The sequence below is a fragment of the Monodon monoceros genome, unplaced genomic scaffold (assembly GCF_005190385.1).
Source record: "Monodon monoceros isolate NGI ecotype Baffin Bay Population unplaced genomic scaffold, NGI_Narwhal_1 Super_Scaffold_7, whole genome shotgun sequence".
In the NCBI taxonomy this organism is placed as follows: domain Eukaryota; kingdom Metazoa; phylum Chordata; class Mammalia; order Artiodactyla; family Monodontidae; genus Monodon; species Monodon monoceros.
In genome coordinates, this window is record NW_021703784.1 from 39,112,318 (window position 1) to 39,132,225 (window position 19,908).

The 19,908-nt window shown below is 40.4% G+C and overlaps 1 protein-coding gene across 5 annotated transcripts in view; it reads right to left on the reverse strand.

Annotated features, from left to right (window-relative positions):
- The window catches only part of DEUP1 (deuterosome assembly protein 1), a 105,731-nt gene extending 86,630 nt beyond the window's left edge, over positions 1-19,101 (reverse strand). For all 5 annotated transcript variants that reach the window (XM_029206989.1, XM_029206992.1, XM_029206990.1 and 2 more), the window contains exons 1-2: positions 18,994-19,101; positions 17,186-17,258 (exon numbers count right to left, since the gene is read on the reverse strand). In XM_029206989.1, the coding sequence (XP_029062822.1) occupies positions 17,186-17,232 (47 nt within the window). In that variant the 5' untranslated portion in view covers positions 17,233-17,258; positions 18,994-19,101. The remainder of the gene's footprint in view (positions 1-17,185; positions 17,259-18,993) is intronic.
- Positions 19,102-19,908: the final 807 nt, after the last annotated feature.

Consider the following 19,908-nt stretch of genomic DNA (forward strand, 5'->3'; position numbering starts at 1 on the left):
TGTATAGACACACACACATACAATGGAATATTATTCAGCCACATAAAAGAGTGATATCTTGCCATTTGCAACAACATGGATGAACCCTGAGGGTATTATGCTAAGTGAAATAAGTCAGACACTGAAAGACAAATACCATATGTACTCTCTTATATGTGGAGTCTAAGATATATATATATATATATATATATATATATATAATGTATATATAAACCAAACTCATAGATACAGGTAACAGATTGGTGGTGGCCAGAGGCAAGAGGTGGAGGTAGGAGAAATGGATAAGCTGTTTTTTCAGTTTCAAAAATAATAATAAATAAATAGAATTTAACATTTCTGTGCTGGCTCACAAATCCTATTTGCACGTCACATTCTGTACTACACCTGAAACATAATTAGAACCAAATGAGAGAGACTCCAGCAGAACTCCTAGAACTCACTTTTGTAGACATGTCTATGGTGTCAGCCTGCTCTTTAGTCAATTGTGTCTCCTAAAACAGTAAATGAAAGATTTATCACTTTATGATTTTTAGGTCATAGTTTCATGGTTGCCCTTGTTCAAAATTAATTATTGAATTATAGTTAAAAGTAGCTTTTTCTCAAGCACTTTTTTTTGTTGTCCAAAAAATGTTATTTACTGTCACCATGAGTGTTTGCTGACATACTAGCATTGCAATGCCTATTCTTATTGCATATTTGAGATGGTAGCTCATATTCAGTCCATTCTTTGCTCTCATTTGATAAGCTTAATGTTAGGATGTGGAGGAGGTGTAAATCCCACTATTCCAATAAAGCATGCTTAACTGTACTTATAAAGGCCTTATTCTAAAGCCTTCATTATAATCATCAAAAAAAGATGTTTATAGAAAGAAAATGCAATGTCATAGCTTTCAAGTCTCTATCAATGTTTTATAAGAATTCTAGGTACATACAAATTTAAAATCTCATTTTTTTATGTTCTAAAGGGAATGGAAATTCTGTTTAAAGATCTACAGTACAGATAAACTTTTTCTTGAAACTTTTCTATGATAATTATTCACATTCTGAGTAACATCTTGGTTCACAGATCGAATGAGGTAAGGAGACAGTGAAATGTTAGCAAGCACTAACCCTCTTTCTTCAGGTGATTTCTACAATCATCTAGAAGCATAAATAATTATCTGAAAAATTATTCCATATTAATACATACAAACATAGGATACAATTAATAGTAAATAAATATTTACACACGCATTAGCTTAGATTTTTTTGTTCGTTTTTTTATATTTCTTTTCTTAAGCCTGTGGGAGAGGTTGAAACTAAAGCAAATCTGGACATATTATAAAGCCACTGAAAAAGTATGAACCCAAAATCAAATTTGTATCTGACGCATATTGCTATCCCATTTTCAACATCTAAAATTACCCTTTGTACTTTTTTTGACTATTTAAACATTTAAATATTTAAGAATTGACTTCCACTAATAACCATAAGCATGGATTCTATAAGCCAATCTCTTAAGACAATTAAAATTCCCTCCTGCCAAAAGGTCTATCTGATGAGAGACTGCAGTGTTAGTACATGTGAGGACAGTCACTTTACCCTTTTTCTGTTTAAAACTACAGCCATCTATTTCACTGGATCCTAACAGTGAAGAATTAGGCAAACACTGATAAAATCTGTTTTTCCAACGCTAGAAAACTAAGAAATATACTGTTCCCTAAATATTAGAAATTTCTAATGAAACTTCTAATGTCAGCTTGTTCTGATAACTTCCAAATCTGTATCTGCAGCCTGAGCTGCTGAGCTCCGGACTTTAACCAACTACCTATTCCACACTGACATTCCCATAGGCGTCTATAGGCATCTCAGTCTTCACAAGTTCAAAGCAGAGTGCTAGACTCCCTGTGCCACAAACCTGCTCCCACTCCAGTCCACTCCATTTCTTTAATTGGCACCATAGTTACAGTTACTCAAGATAAAAAAACTCTTCATGATTCTAGATTTGGGTTTTCCTCAAACCCCAGAACCATAGTCCTATTGGCACTGCCTCCAGTATACTAAATTCTGACTACTTCTCACCATATCCAGTGATAAAACCCTAGCCTGAGTCATCCTTATCTCTTGTCTGCTTCCATCCTTATCTCCTATGTGGCTAGTTGCCTACTCAACATCCAGCTTTCCTTTCTTCCATACCAACAGAGCTCTGATGTTATTCAGTGTGGAAATGTATCCAGCGAAAAAAACAACTACATTTCCCAGTCTCCCCTGGGCATGGCCATGTAACAAAATCTGGCCTATGAAATGTAAGCGGAAGTTGCCGTGAAGCTGTTGAAAAGAAGGCCACAGCAGTTGCTGTTGGTGTCCCACACATCTCTCACACTTACCACTTCAGGGCACTCAGCCTACTTCCAGTGGACAGAACCTGCATTTCTTTGCCTAAGTGTCTTCTCTTGCTACTGGAGTCCTCTTTGCCTCCTGTGTGATAGGCCAGCAGTGACAGGGAATTGAAGCCCTCCCAGGAGCAACCTTCAACCAATAACTGTCGGTTACTGGTGTATAAACATTCATTTGCTCCTTGGATGGAAGAACTCTGAGGAGTGTGATTTACACTGGGTTCCAGAGTTTCCCCATCAGGATTTTGCTCCAGTCACCCTCAGTGGTACTTGGTTTGATAACCTGCCTTTCCTTGTTTTACTTCCCCAACCCTACAGGTGATAGGCTGAAAAATGGCCACCAAAGATGTAAGGTCTGAGTCCCCGGAACCTATTAATGTTATTTTATTTGGAAGAAAGTTTGTTGTATAAATTAAGTGTCTTGAGATGGGGAGATTATCCTACATTATCTGGGTGGGCCCTAAGAAGGAGGCAGAGGGAAATTTGACACACACAAGAAAAGGGGATATGAAGATGAATCAGACACAGATGAGAAGATGCTGGCCTTAAGGATCAGTGATGTAGCCACAAGCCAAGGGATGCTGGCAGCCACCAGAAGCCTGAAGAAGCAAGGAACGGATTCTCCCCTAGAGCATCTGGAGGGAATGCAGCCCTGCTGACACCTTGATTTTAGCCCAGTGACACTGATTTTGGACTTCTGGACCACAGAACTGTGAGTAAATGCATTTTAGTTGTTTTAAGCCACTGAGTTTGTTATACAGCAGTCATAGGAAACTAATAGACCATACTTTCATCTCCCAAATAAACTACTTGTATCCAAATCCTTGTTTCAGGGCTTTGGCTTCTGTAGGAACCCCAAATAAAATGCTGGCACGCTCTCTTTTGTTTTTACCCATTGCCCTTCCTCTGCTCCCTTCCTGGAAGGCAGATGTGATGCTGGAGGTGGTTCCGCCATCTTGCAATCATTAGTTGGGGCCAAACAATAAAGCCACACACTGAGGGTGATAAAGCAGAAAGATACATCTAGACTTGGATATACAGCTAATTATTTGATCTTTACTTGGATGGGTAACAGGCATCTCAAACCAAGCTTGCATTTTTTCCAGTCTTCTTTATTTTAATAAATGACAATCTTATCTTTCCAATTGGTGGGACAAAAGCCCACCATCACATCTTCTTCCTGCACACTCCACATTCAATCTATGATTTATAAATATTATCAGCTTTTCTGTCACAACATCCCCATTTGTCACTATTTCTACCAACCTGATCCAAACCACTGCCATCTCCCACTGAATTAGAGTTCAGCTTGTCTGTCTTTTCTACCCTTGCTTTGCTATGGTCTAGTCTTCACATAGCAACCAGAATGAGCCTTTCAAAACTTTAGGTCAGAAAATGTCAGTGCTTTGCTCAAAGCCTTCCAGTGACTTCCCATTGTACAGAGTGAAACCTAAAGTCTTTACCAGGTCTGCAAGGCCCTACAGGACTTGGTTCTATTTGTCTCTCTGAGGTCACCACCTACCACCTTCCTCCCGGCTTGCTCCTCTCTAAACACACTGGCCTTTTTTTTGTTCCTTGAAAATACTAAGTATGTTCCTGCCTCAGAACCTTTGCTTTTGCTGTCTCCTCTGCCTGGAATGCCATTCCCCAGGCCATATTGAATACATATATATATATATATATATATAAATAAAATCCATATATATATGAATTATATATATTCATATATAATTCATATATATATGAATTATATATAATTCATATATATGAATACATATGAAGAGAACCCTCACTTTCTGTAGGTCTTTCCTCAGATTTCACCTTATCAGATTTACTTTGTAACTCTCTACTACCATAACCTGATTAATTTTTCTTCAAAGCAGTCACTACCATCCCCCTGACAGAATATACCCTCATTTATCTGTTAAAATCTGTCCCCCCACTGCACTGTAGGCTCCATGAATCCCTGATGGTATGGTAGAGTCAGTGTCAGCTCTGAACTGCCAACCTGCAGAAAAATAAAAACCCTAATCTGTTTGGGTATCGTGTTATGAGACTCTGGATCCTTTATAAAATTTGTGTTCAACAGGCCTTTTCTGAGAATGCACCATCAGAGAGATGGGGTGCTGTCTCACTCCTGCCAGGCCATGGTGGAATCCACGTTCTTGACCAAGCATCTGTTGCTACTTGGGAGAAGGGACTCCTCATTACTGCTGGGTGGCCGGGGGAGGGGTTCAGGCTCCCCACTAGTCCTTTGCCAATACCACCACGGCTGAGAGGGGCAGGGGTGTCCTCATGGCCCCCATGGACACTGTGGGAAGTGGGTGGCCTCGTTATCATTCACCGCTCAAAGTGTCTGTTTTTCTTTGCCATCGTAAGTATGTATGTATCTCCCTGAGATTGTCTGTGATCTGAGGCAAGATTTGGGTATTCCGGGATCCCTGGGCCACAGCACCAAATGTGCCTCATATCCCACTTCAGTTTCTTATATGAATGGGTACAGACTTCATCTGTACTCTGACCAGCTGTCCTTCATGAGTCAGCTGTTTTGCTGATCCACCCATTTTTTCCTACTCTTGAACTTTTTAAAAGTATTTTCATAATTTGAAAATAAGATTAGCACAAGATATTTGCATTTCTGCTTTTCTCTCTTTTAGAGAAAATTTGGAAGCCATTTCACCGCATGATTCTATAGTGCACCTGGCTCTGTTATGCTCTTTTTGTACATAGCTTTTACATGACCTATGGTCCAGTGAGACTGCTTTTTCCCCCGCAGGGGAGAGAACTAACGAGCTCCTCCTGTTTCTATCATTTTCATGTTTTAGCACCTCTCTGTTTCACCAATGATCTGACAAGAGGCTCACAACTGCGCCAAGTGGTTCCAAGGTGCCAGACCACGGAGCATCTGCAATGTCAGGTCAGGGTAAGTGTGCCTGGATCCTGATGTACATGCCTAGGTTTACACATATCATGGCTTATTTCTTTTTCATTTTTAAAAAAATGTAACTTGTAACTAATACAACCAACCTTTTGTAAACATTGTCCTGTAAAAATTACGTGCAAATTTATCCTACACAGAGGTAAACTTTAATCTTTGCCTTAACTTAATAGCAGCTTAATGAGTCTTTCAAAGGAATCTTTCTCTTCCCTTCTTTCTTCCCTCACTCCCTCCTCCCCTCTATCTCACTCCCTCCCCTTTCTTCCTAAGTGTCTTTCCCTCCTTTCAAAGTCACTCAGTAATTCCTACAACCACTTAGCATTGTGCTAACACTTCAGGGTCTAACTTCAAAGTCTGAGATATCAGAATTCTACCCTAGGTCCACTTCACTTTGCTTCTTCAGAGAAACAAGAAACTAGAACTTGTTAAATTTGATTACTCTGGAGAGGAATATGTGTATTTTGTGGGGGATAAATTATGAGGGAGGGAGAATAATGGGGTATAGTCTGGGCCACTCAGATACGAGAATCAATCAAATTAAAAATAATTTTCAATGTGCAAAAATAATACATGACAATTTATTAAACTACAAATATATATTGACTTATATTAGAATTATTTACAAATTATAATTAAAACTGTATTTAACTCATAAGAAACAGGTAAATAAAGTTGTGATTATGAATATGCCTCAGAGGGACAGGACACTCTAAAGGTTATGAAAGTTGTATACTCGGGGTCTTTTGTCTTTCCATAAAAATTGTGAAATTTTTTTTTTTTTTTTTTGCGGTACGCGAACTCTCACTGTTGTGGCCTCTCCCATTCTGGACGCGCAGGATCAGCGGTCATGGCTCACGGGCCTAGCTGCTCCACGGCATGCGGGATCTTCCCGGACCGGGGCACGAACCCGTGTCCCCTGCATCAGCAGGAGGACTCTCAACCACTGCGCCACCAGGAAAGCCCAAATTGTGAAATTTTTGTTCTAGTTCTGTGAAAAATGCCAGTGGTAATTTGATAGGATTGCATTGAATCCGTAGGCTGCTTTGGGTAGTAGAGTCATTTTCACAATGTAGATTCTTCCAATCCAAGAACATGGTATATCTCTCCATCTATTTGTATCATCTTTAATTTCTTTCATTAGTGTCTTATAATTTTCTACATACAGGTCTTTTGTCTCCTTAGGTAGGTTTATTCCTAGGTATTTTATTCTTTTTGTTGCAATGGTAAATGGGAGTGTTTTCTTGATTTCACTTTCAGATTTTTCATCATTAGTGTATAGGAATGCAAGAGATTTCTGTGCATTAATTTTGTATCCTGCTACTTTAACTAATTCATTGATTAGCTCTAGTAGTTTTCTGGTGGCATCTTTAGGATTCTCTATGTATAGTATCATGTCATCTGCAAACAGTGACAGCTTTACTTCTTCTTTTCTGATTTGGATTCCTTTTATTTCTTTTTCTTCTCTGATTGCTCTGGCTAAAACTTCCAAAACTATAATAGTGGTGAGAGTGGGCAACCTTGTCTTGTTCCTGATCTTAGTGGAAATGGTTTCAGTTTTTCACCATTGAGGACTATGTTGGCTGTGGGTTTGTCATATATGGCCTTTATTATGTTGAGGAGAGTTCCCTCTATGCCTACTTTCTGGAGGGTTTTTATCATAAATGGGTGTTGAATTTTGTCGAAAGCTTTCTCTGCATCTATTGAGATGACCATATGGTTTTTCTCCTTCAATTTGTTAATATGGTGTATCACACTGATTGATTTGCGTATATTGAAGAATCCTTGTATTCCTGGGATAAACCCCACTTGATCATGGTGTACGATCCTTTTAATGTGCTGTTGGATTCTGGAGGAATCAGGCTCCTAGACTTCAGACTATACTACAAAGCTACAGTAATCAAGACAATACGGTACTGGCACAAAAACAGAAATACAGATCAATGGAACACGATAGAAAGCCCAGAGATAAACCCATGCACATATGGTCACCTTATCTTTGCTAAAGGAGGCAAGAATATACAATGGAGAAAAGACAGCCTCTTCAGTAAGTGGCACTGGGAAAACTGGACAGGTACATGTAAAAGAATGAAATTAGAACACTCCCTAACACCATTCACAAACATAAACTCAAAGTGGATTAAAGACCTAAATGTAAGGCCAGACACTATAAAACTCTTAGAGGAAAACATAGGCAGAACACTCTATGACATAAATCACAGCAAGATCCTTTTTTACTCACCTCCTAAGAGAAATGGAAGTAAAAGCAAAAATAAACAAATGGGACCTAATGAAACTTAAAAAAATTTGCACAGCAAAGGAAACCATAAACAAGATGAAAAGACAACCCTCAGAATGGGAGAAAATATTTGCAAATGAAGCAACTGACAAAGGATTAATCTCCAAAATTTACAAGCAGCTCACGCAGCTCAATATCAAAAAAACAAACAACCCAATCCAAAAATGGGCAGAAGACCTAAATAGACATTTCACTAGAGAAGATATACAGATTGCCAACAAACACATGAAAGAATGCTCAACATCATTAATAATTAGAGAAATGCAAGTCAAAACTACAATGCGATATCATCTCACACCGGTCAGAATGGCCATCATCAAAAATCTACAAACAGGGCTTCCCTGGTGGCGCAGTGGTTAAGAGTCCACCTGCAGATGCAGGGGACACGGGTTTGTGCCCCGGTCTGGGAAGATCCCACATGCCACGGAGCGGCTAAGCCCGTGAGCCATGGCCGCTGAGCCTGCGCATCCAGAGCCTGTGCTCAGCAACAGGAGAGGCCACAACAGTGAGGGGCCTGCTTACCGCAAAAAAAAAAAAAAAAAAATCTACAAACAGTAAATGCTGGAGAGGGTGTGGAGAAAAGGGAATCCTCTTGCACTGTTGGTAGGAATGTAAACTGATACAGCCACTATGGAGAACAGCATGGAGGTTCCTTAAAAAACTAAAAATAGAACTACCATATGACCCAGCAATCCCACTACTTGGTATATACCCTGAGAAAACCATAATTCAAAAAGAGTCATGTACCCCAATGTTCATTGCAGCTCTATTTACAATAGCCAGGACATGGAAGCAACCCAAGTGTCCATCGACAGATGAATGGATAAAGAAGATGTGGAACATATATACAATGGAATACTACTCAACCATAAAAATGAACGAAATTGAGTTATTTGTAGTGAGGTGGATGGACCTAGAGTCTGTCATACAGAGTGAAATAAGTCAGAAAGTGAAAAACAAATACCGTAGGCTAACATATATATATGGAATCTAAATAAATAAATGGTCATGAAGAACCTAGGGGCAAGATGGGAATAAAGACGCAGACCTACTAGAGAATGGACTTGTGGACACAGGGAGGGGGAAGGGTAAGCTGGGACAAAGTGAGAGAGTGGTAGTGTATATATGGACATATACACACTATCAAATGTAAAATAGCTAGTGGGAAGCAGTCGCATAGCACAAGGAGATCAGCTTGGTGCTTTGTGACCAGCTAGAAGGGTGGGATAGGGAAGGTGGAGGGAGAGAGATGCAAGAGGGAAGAGATATGGGGATATATGTATATATATATAACTGATTCACTTTGTTATAAAGCAGAAACTAACACACCATTGTAAAGTAATTATACACTAATAAAAACATTAAAGAAAAAAAAAAGGAGGGCTTCCCTGGTGGCGCAGTGGTTGAGAGTCCGCCTGCCGATGCAGGGGACACGGGTTCGTGCTCCGGTCCTGGAAGATCCCACATGCCGCGGAGCGGTTAGGCCCGTGAGCCATGGCCGCTGAGCCTGTGCGTCTGGAGCCTGTGCGTCTGGAGCCTGTGCTCCGCAACGGGAGAGGCCACACAACAGTGAGAGGCCCGCGTACCACAAAAAAAAAAAAGAAAGTTGTATACATAGAAGAGTACTCCTTTAAAGGATTTTTCTGAATTCAGATGTGAGAATGTGCTTTAATATTCATCTGCCTTGGTCTTTGAAAATATGACTTTCACAGCAGATAAAAACATTTTGGTAGATCATGTAGCAGTACCTAGGTTTTTAGGAAGGATCTGACAAGATTCTATGAATGAGATCAATGACTCAGATATAAGTCACAGAATAAAGAGTAAATGATTCAGTAGAGAAAATGAGACTTTTGGTTGAAGGCGGATGAACATACAAATTTTGCTCCCTTCCCAAATCCTACTAAAATAAAGCAAAGGAATATTTTTAACCTACAAGGTTAAACCTACAGGACAAAAAAACGGGAGCTAGTATTGGAAAAAGCCAAGAAGCAACCCACTAGATATTTCTGGAAGTAGGAGGTGAACGCTGGCTGCCCAACTTATACCCTGTAAGCAGGAGGATTTCGAATCACGTTCTCTGGAAACTGATCAGCCTGAGACAAAGGAAAGAGACTACCCTGATAATCAGACAGTGAAGACCACTATCAACAAGCCCTACCCCTGTACACTGGATCTTCCCATCAGCTTCCGATGCCATTACTCTTAAATAGGAGCAAGCAGTCAGAGATCACAGACATCTGAGGAAAGCAGTTCACACAGCGAGGTCAAATACAAACAGAAAGACATTGTTTGAAGAAAATTATGCAGAAAGAAGAAAACTTCAAAAAATTTATAATTAAGATACTAGAGGTATTAGCTCCAGGAAAAACAAAACGTGCAGGAAAGGAAAAGTAATCACAGTATACTATATGGCTCAGAGGTGAAGAGTATTTATAAAGGTAGAGGTATTTATAAAGTCATAACAAGGCAAACAGAATATTGATCCAACCAAAATTATGGTGTATTGAGAGAACGGAGGAATGGTGTGTGTGTGTGTGTGTGTATAGCAGGGATGACGAGGTGACCAAAACTGAAAAATCAAGAAGTAGCAATGTAAGCATGTTCTTTAGAGATATGGAGATAAATATCAAAGGATTAGCCAAAAGAAATGAAAGTGGTTGCCTTTCGGGAGTGGAAAACTGGAGCAGGAATAGGAGATTGCTGTTTTTTGGTAACAGTGACAAAGAAAACCAAATGACTTTTTAAATTACATACATGAGTAACTAAGTAAAGGAAAATCTGGATAAATATTGTTTTTCAGTTAGAAAAGATATTTTAAAGAAAAAAATCCATCATATGTGCATCCACTTATATTGTACAAGGAAAATGACATTTTTCAAAACATCACTCCAGAATTCAGAAATTTTGGGACTCTCTGTGTTTTATTGACCTTAGCATTGCTCAGTGCATTTGTGGAATTCCTATTTAGAAATGACCTTCAGAGATAAGTTTGTTAAACATAAGCTTTAATAATCTTAAATATATTAGACTGCACAGCACATTGGATGGTGGTTATACTGAGCCCTTAGGGAGCTGTAGCTGCACTGTAGTTGGTGGAATGATTTCTCTGGAAATGTAATTGATTTCTCTTCTAGAGTAGCAGAGGCTGGGAGAAAGGCAGCACCGTGGAGTAATTGTTGGGGTTTGGAAAGAGGCACAAATTGAAGGATGTGGAGAAATATACCGGAGCCACACCCACAGAATGACTGACTGTAAAGGAGTTAACATAAGAAGCAAGAGATAATTTCAAACACTTCTTATTCATATTTTTAATGAGTCAAAGGGTGTATTGCATTGATAAAGTAAAGCAATTTACTATGTAAAAGGAACAATGAAATAAACATACAAAAAAGAAGTATTGGAAATAAAAACATGGTTGTCAATATTAAAGATCTCAAGAGAAGCAATAAAAAACCAGAATGTAATCATTGCTGAAATAAAAATGACAAAATGCAAGGAATTCCTCCAGAACACAGAACAAAAAAGACAATGATGGAAATTATGAGAAAAAAGAAAAAGATGTAGGCATTCTAGTAGATTGAAACAAGATGGTAGAAAATTACTAATCAAAGGAATAGAAGAAAATTTCACTGAGCTGAAGAGATTTGAATCTTCAGTAATAAAAGTGTTCACCAAATGCTGTGAAGGATTATTGAGAAAGGATCTATACCTAGAAAGTTATCTTGGTAAATTTGTAAATTTCAAGGATAAAAAGAAATCCCATAAGCCTCCAGATATGAAAAAAAAAAAAGAAAGGGATAACAAAACCTGGAGGAGAGAATGAGACTGGCATTGGACTTTCCATCTTCAACACTACACTTCAAGACCATGGGAGTAATGACTGTTACAGAGTTCCTGTGTAAGGGTAAAGATAAGACATTTGGACATGAAAAAAGTTAAGAAGTACACTACCTATGTTCATTTTTATGAAAAGATTACCTAAGGCAGTACTTCAGTCAAATTAAAAATGAATTTTAAATAAATTAAATTAAGAACAGGGAAAATTTTATATAATAGTAATAAGCAATGCAATAAAATTTACAGCTATTAAAGAGGATTCTTAAAAGAGGAATAAAGTAGTTAACATTATCTATATATAATCATTTATATATAAATTAATAGAAATCAGAACTAGAAATCCAGATTATTTCTTGGAGGTGAAGTAAGGGAATGTGGAAGCAAAAACAGTACTAAACGTGAAGTCTTACATAGGATTGAGGGAGGTCAAAGTTACACTAAAAATTCGGGAAGCCAGACTAGAAATCCAAATTTAAAATATTTGTTGGGCTTCCCTGGTGGCGCAGTGGTTGAGGGTCCACCTGCCGATGCAGGGGACGCGGGTTCGTGCCCTGGTCCGGGAGGATCCCACATGCCGCGGAGCGGCTGGTCCTGTGAGCCATGGCCGCTGGGCCTGTGCGTCCGGAGCCTGTGCTCTGCAACGGGAGAGGCCACAACAGTGAGAGGCCCGCGTACCGCAAAAAAAAAAAAAATTTGTAAAAAATGTAAATTAAAAACTTATAAAATAGGATGTAGAACTTCCAAGAGAAAAAGAAAAAAAAGAAAACTAGATAAGACTAGCAAATGCTGGCAAAGCAAAAAGGGTCAAATGTTAATATATTAATGATCATAAAATCCTCTTTTTAGTGGCAAAGACATTCCAATTGAGGTATATATATACATTAATCTAACCATATGCTACTTATAAGAGACACAATATGATATTAAAAAAATATTGCAAACAAGGGTATGAGAGAATAGAAAATATGTATTGGTCTCTGCCCCCAGTTCTTGGCACAAAGTTCCTAAAACCCTTGTAATTTCCTAAGTGATAAGAACTCTAGGGGCATCTCTTGCTCTAATATTGGTCTTAGACCTTGGTTCCTGAAACCTTAGTAATTTTCTGGGTGATAGGAGTGTCTTTTGTTCTACTGAGGCAACTTTGGGCAGGTTCCTAGATGACTCCTGGATGAGGGCTGGTCACCAGAAAGACCAAGTCATGATTAGAAACTTGGAATTTTCAGCCCCGCCTCTCCCCACTCCATTCCCTTGTGTAGGGAGATGGTCTGAAAATGGAATTAGTGATCAATCATGCCTACGTGATGAAGCCTCCATAAAAATTCCCAAAGTATGGTGTTTGGAGAGCTTCTGGGTTGGTGACCAGGTGGAGATGCTGGGAGAGTGGCATGCCGCTTCCCATATACCTTGCACTATGCATCCTTTCCATCTGGATGCTCATCTGTATCCTTTAACAAGCTGGATGAAAGTAAGAGTTTAAAGGTAAGTGTTTCCCCTAGTCTGTGAGCTACTCTAGCAAATTAATCAAATCCAAGGAGGGGCTATTGGAACCTCTGATCTGTAACTGGTTGGTCAGAAGCACAGGTGACAACCTGGGCTTGCAACTGGAGCTGAAGAGGGTGGTGAGCAGTCTTGTGGGACTAAGCCCTCAACCTGTGGGATCTGATGCTGTCTCTAGGTAGACAGTGTCAGAACTGAGTTGAATTGCAGGACACCCAGCTGGTGTCCCAGAGAATTGCTTGGTGGGGGAAAAAACCTCCACACATTTGGTGACCAGAAGTGAAGTGTTCTCTGTGAAGGTAAAGGAGACACACAGGGAAGAAAGACACAGTAGGGAAGAAATGGGTTTTTCCCTACAAAGGAATGAAAAGACTGAATTTTTTCCCTTATAAAAGGGATGAAGAAGGCTATTACAGACTAATGCAAATTAAGAAGAAAGCAGAGATGGCAATATCAATATCAGGCAAAGTAGAATTCAAATAAAAATCACTCACTTATACTTGTGAGACATTCTATAAAGTTAAACCATATAGTATACCACGAAGATATAACATCCATGAACCTCAATATATTGAGCAACAGAACACTGGACATATAAAATAAAAACTGCCTGAAATAAAAGAAGAATTGGATAAAAATTACAATTAAAGATCTTTCTTAAAATGTGACAGGTCAAATAGACAAAAAGGTAATAATGGATTTGAAAAGCATAATTTAAACATAATAATAATAACAATTAAACAGTTTGGCTACATATGTATAACTTTTTAACCTTTTTTCTTAAGCAAAATATACATTTGTTTTCAATGCCTAAAGGACATTAATAAAAGTTGATCATGTAACAAATCATAAGAATAATCTTAATGAAACTGAACTATCATATAGGTCATATTCTATGACCATGGATGTAGGGGGATTAGAAAGTAATAATAAAAAGATAATTAAACCCCGCCCCCAGAAGTTACATCTCCCAAATATCTCTTGAGTCAAAGAGGAAATCGGGCTTCCCTGGTGGCGCAGTGGTTGAGAGTCCGCCTGCCGATGCAGGGGACACGGGTTCGTGCCCCGGTCCAAGAGGATCCCAGATGCCGCGGAGCGGCTGGGCCCGTGAGCCATGGCCGCTGAGCCTGCGCGTCCGGAGCCTGTGCTCCGCAACGGGAGAGGCCACAACAGTGAGAGGCCCGCGTACCGCAAAAAAAATAAAAAAAAAAAAAAAAAAAAAAAAAGAGGAAATCAAAGCTGAAATAATAGATAATTTAGAAATTGAGAGTGGGAACACTAATTCTACGGCCTGCAGCGAAGTTGAGCCCAAGAGGAACTTTAGCTTTAAATGCCTGTATTATTTAAAGAAATCATGAAATCCAGAAATCATGAAAATAACTGAATACTTTTCAACTCAAAAATCAGAACAGGATAAGTAAAATAAAACATAAAAGGACAAAGAGCAGTAATTCATGAATAAAACAAAAACAAAGTAAAATGTAGACATGGTTCTCTTAAAAAGTCCAATAAAAGTAGGTTATTTATTCATCCTATAGTTATTTATGTTCTGGGCATACACTCTGAAAACAAAAAGGACAAACTTGTCTGATTCCCTTTGTTGTACAACAGAAACTAGCACAGCATTGTGAAGCAGTTATACTCCAATAAAGATGTATAAAAAACAACAACAAAAAACCCCCATGACAAAAATAAATAAATAAATGTTTCATTTAGAAGTTTAGGTTGATAATTATGGCACAAACACCTATAATTGGGAGAAATCTTGGATAAATAAAAATCAAACCCTGTTATAACCTAGATGTCAGAGAATCATGACTCACCCACATCATAAATGTTCTGTGTAAAAGCTCCCACCTCAGGCCTTTGTGTTTTCTGTTCTTCGTGTCTGGAACCGTCTTCTCCCAGACATAAGCTCTGCTCAAATGCTGCCTTACCGGGAATCTTTGTTTGACCACCCCATTTTCATCCTCAGCCTGCTTTATTCTTCTTCATATCACATATGAAACATGTTGATATCTCTCACTGTCTCTCCCACTAACGTAAAAATCCCTTGGAGGAGCGGGCTCTAGTGTGTTCACTGCTGTCTTCCTGGTGCTTAGACCAATGAATGGCTCATTGTAGACTTTAGATAAATGAAATCTTTGTCAAATGAAGGTTGCTCCACAAATCATTACTGTGTATATAGGTGACATGGTTTGATAAGCATATAACAAACCCCTGATGAGTGAGGTTTTATCATCTTCATGATCTAAATTTTTACATATTTCTCAATAGTGCATGGGACAGAGGCAAAGCCAACCCGGCTCTCCATTCTTTGGAGACCAAGGTCGACAAGGTCTGGTCCCATGTCTGCTGTGGTAAGTGGTGGCTTTCTCATGGAAACCTCCAGTAATTCTCATTCACTTCTGGTTTGTAATTACATTGTACCCAAATGAGCTCTATGGCTCCCTACTAAATACCAAGTTCTTTCAGGTTTGTTCCTTAACGGTCTTTGTATGAGTCAGAGAGCTTAGTGTTGTGCCTGGCATACATTCAGTCCTCCATACTTTTTTCCAAAAGAATGAAGAGAAACAGCAGTCTCCATGCCTCAGATTTGCAGGAGTGAAGTGATATCTGGTACCCAACCTTAGCTTCAAGACCTTCAATCTGCATCATAGCCCTTAGTGCCATCTTCACACCAGGGACTTAACACCTGCTCCATTCAGAACCCTATCCTGGCTCTGCTATGGATTCCAGGCAGGATGCTCCCCACATCTTTTTCCCATCCATTTCTAATGTAGCAAAATGCTGGGATTGGAGCCAGACGTATCTGCTGAATTCAAATCCTACCTTCTCCACAAACCAGCTGTGTATTCTGGGCCAAGTTCCTGCTTTATCTCTCTTTCTTTCTACCTTTCTGAACTCAGTGTGACAGAGCCTGCTAGTTGTTCACCAATATCCATTCTTTTTCCTTTTATTATAGTACCTCTAAGCTTTAACTGGCCACATGGCTGCCCAGTTAGAGTCTGCATTTCTCAGCCTTCCTTGCAGCTAGCTCTTGCCCTGGGGCTAAGTTCTGGCCAATGCGGAGTGAACAGAAGCAAGGCTTGTCACTTCCAGGTCATACTCCTAAGAGGAATGGTCTTACTCTCTCCTCTTGCCCTTACCCCTTCCCTCTGGCAGGAGCACAGTCATGACGGTGGGAGCTGAAGCAATCACTTCAGGCCCAGAGCTGGAAATCATGTAGTGAGAATGGCAGAGCTGCCCTACCAGCCCTGGTCTGCTCATCTCTGGTCTTGTGGATGAAACAGAAATACACTTCAATCTTTTTTAAACCTCTGTATTTGGGGGTCTCTTTGTCACAAGAGCTTAGACTATACTCTAACTAATACGCTCAATTTTGTTAGTTGTAAAATGAGAATGATACCTAGCAGGGCTGTTCTAAGGAGGAGTATGCAGTAGAATTTTAAGACTTGTGCACCTTTTAGCCTGATGTCAAAGTCACAGTCTGAGCAGAATAACTGAAAGTAAGATATCTGGAGTGTTTGACTAGTGCCAAAGTGAGTCACAGTCAAGATCAGGCACTATAGTATCGCCCCTACCCCCCATGCCTCTCCCACTTTCTCCACTCCCTCTCAACTCCCTAAGCTCTAGGGTCAGCCAGTGGCCAGTTGGCTAATGAAACAGTAGGAAGAGAAACCTTTATGGTGCTGGTGGCAGGGCAGGACAGACATTTGTCAAAAAGAATTTAATTTTTTACAATGGCAAATGCCATACAAACTCTATTCCTTATCTCTTCCTGAAACGTTTGGTAAAATATCCAGTTCTTGCTGCAGTTTTGAGGAGCTAAATCTGTTTTGAGGCTATGTTTACGTTTTGAGTTCAGCCTTGAGGGCAAGCCTGGAGGGATGCTTGGACACTCAATGCAGCAGGAAAGGAGCACGCTGGCCAGGAGCTGCTGCACTGTGGAAACCCAAGAGCACATGAGGCTATGTGGGCATCCATCACCCTAGAACACTGGAAAATTTCACTAAAAGTTGGAAAATGGTGATTTTTGACTACAGATCCATAGTCAAAACTGGAAAGACTCAAACTATAGATTCTTAATTAAAGACACTTGAATTTCTCCCAACGTCCTCACCAAAAATAATTGGTACATCCTCTATTAATACTAAATTTCAAAATTCACATATCATCAGGGAGATTTTGGCATAATTAAGTACCAACGTAATTAAAAAGCAATGTCTCAGCACTTACTCCACTGTATTATGGGCTTGGTTCTCCATGTCAAGAAACTGCTGCATCTGGTTTGAATTTCTTGATTTTTAATCTGTGAGGAGGAAAAAAAATGATCTAGATTCCTAAAATGCTTACATTTATTAACCTATAAAACAAGAAAATTTTGCTACTGGCAAACCATGTTGTTATATGAGTTTTTCTGAGTGTAGTAGCTCTTGGTTCCACAAAACGTAGAAACTTGCATGTGTGCGTGTGCCCCATGCATTTACTGGCTTAGTGATGAGTTGAAATAGATGCTACTGACTGAAGTGAACATTCATTCACTATCTAATGAACAACAGCTTGGTGCCAGGTACTTTGCAAAGTGCCAACACATGAGATAAGTAAAACAGAATTCCTACTCCAGATGGGTCCCAGCTGAAGGTACTCAAGCTTTCCTTCCTGGTGGTTCCCCTAAAGGTCTACCTTTATTTGAGTAGATTCTTTCTTTGGTCCTGTCTGGACTTAGTTAGAATGAATATGCCATGAGATTTAGGACAAAAAACGTAAAATTGCCTAAAAATAGAAATCTTAACAATTCCTCAGTGGCTCTGTGGGCACCTGCTCACCCTTTTGACAAAATAGGGATGTTAGTACTTCCTAAAGTAAAAAAAAAAAAGGTTTTCCCAGCAACGTAGTTTTAATTAAAAAGAAAAAAATCTATGAGGATAAATGGACAAATATTGAAAAGGACTTTGACTCCTCTGAATAAAAGTTAAACAGCATTCAAGATGGTAGAAAGAGGAGGAAGACAGGCGGGCTCAAGTCCCTCTCAAATCAAAGGGATTAAAGAGAGACCCTGGAATTGAGAGTGGAGCAGAAGGGCGAGGAGCAGGAATGGGCAATGAAAACTTGACCAGTACGTTCAGATGAATAATTTCATTTTGTAGGTTCTCAAATCCCTCACTTTAACATCAGCGAAACTGAGGCACAGACGAGCCAAGTGACTTGCCCAAAGCCACACAACTAGAACACAGACCTTCCAGTTTAGGGAGAATCTCTGTTCTGAATTCTACAGGGTCAGTCCGAGCCTCTCTCCACCCGCCCCGCAGCCCGCGCCCCCCAGGAGGGTTCAAGGCCAGCCTCCGCGGAACAGCCTGTCTGTTGGGGGTCCCCCGCCCCTCTTGGGCAAGCTGGGCTAAAGGTCGAGGGTCCGAGGAAGGTTACCTGCGCCGCGCCGCGCTCTCCCGAGAGGTCTGAAGCCCCGAGAGTAGGAACGCCGGGGCCACCGCCAGCCCGGCCCGCCCCGAGGGGCCCCGCCGCCCGCCTCCCGGGCCCGCCCGCCCGCCGCGCGGCCTCCGAGGCCGTTACGGCCTCTAGCTCCCGGCCCGCCGCCGCCGCAGAGCCACCGCTGGCTGCCATGGGGACGCGGCCGAACTCGCTGCTGCGGGGTGGGGGGGGGGGGGGGGGGGTGGGGGGGTGAGGCGGGGGATGGGCTCGGCGGCGCGGCGGGCTGACCCGCGGGAGGCCGCGGCTGGCGCGCCTTGTCGGGCTACCCGGGACCTCGCCGCCCTGCAGTTCTGGGTGTGGGGTCTGCTCAGCAGGCGGAGGGCTCCCCGCGACCACATTCTGGGTGCTGTCCTCTTTGTGGCTCCCACTGCTTAGCAGGGTGTCCGGCACTCGACGGGTTCCGAGAAATATTTGTCGAATGAATGAACGAAATAACGAGGGAACAAAGTGTAAACAGCTGGGGGGAGGGAGGGTTCTGCATCCAGGTTCCTTAAATCCCCTGGCTTCCCCCCTCTCTTACCCACATTTGAAATGATACGAAAAAGAAATAGACTTACGGCAAAGAGAGCTGCCTTTCGAGTCGCCAGTGTCCCCAGCTAGGAAGAGCTGGACTTTCAGCAGCAACTGTACCTGTCTTTCCCGTCCAGCGCACTGGGTCCTTAGAGCAGCTCTGCGAGTTAGACGGAGCAGATAGTATTGCTTCCCTTTTAGGGAGAAGGAAATGCCTCCTAAGTGGGGGAACACGGACGGAACTCAGAGTGATTGATTCCAAATTCTTTCTTTTTTTCACCAAATTCCAAGTATAATTGATGACAGAAGCTCTGTCTCATGGTTCTGATTTCAAAGAAATGATAGGAAAGAATATATGCATAAATACTTGTACACACACACACACACACACACACATACATATATATATATACCCTTTTTTTTCCTACTGATACCACGAGTGATATTTTAAGCACTTAGATTTTGTGTTTGGAAAATATTCCAGCATCTATTTTAGGGACAGAATTCCTTGCAATACATTCAGTCGATTAATTCCTAATTCTTAAAATCTTTTATTTGCACTCCACTTTCATAATATTAACATTAATTTGTTACTTTAATATGGCTATCAATTTAATACTGACCTCAATTCCTCCATCCAAATTCCACCTGAATTTCAAAAAAACATTTGCTGTTACTTGACAAATTGAGTTTCATAGATGAGTTGTGTAAAGTAACTCAGGTCATTAGTGCTAATAAGTGTTTCATGGTTCTCATTATGATTGAATGAAGAAAGTGATCATTTTATCTTAACTTGAGACCTTCCATTATTCTGTAAACCTTAGTCATATTCTCTATTCTTGTCTAAACTGAATGGATCAATGTATTTATTCTGACCCCAGGAAGGGAAAATGGAACTAGGAATGAAATTTAATGAAGTTTCAGGATGCCCAATATCACTCATGCTGTGTAGCTCTTTACCA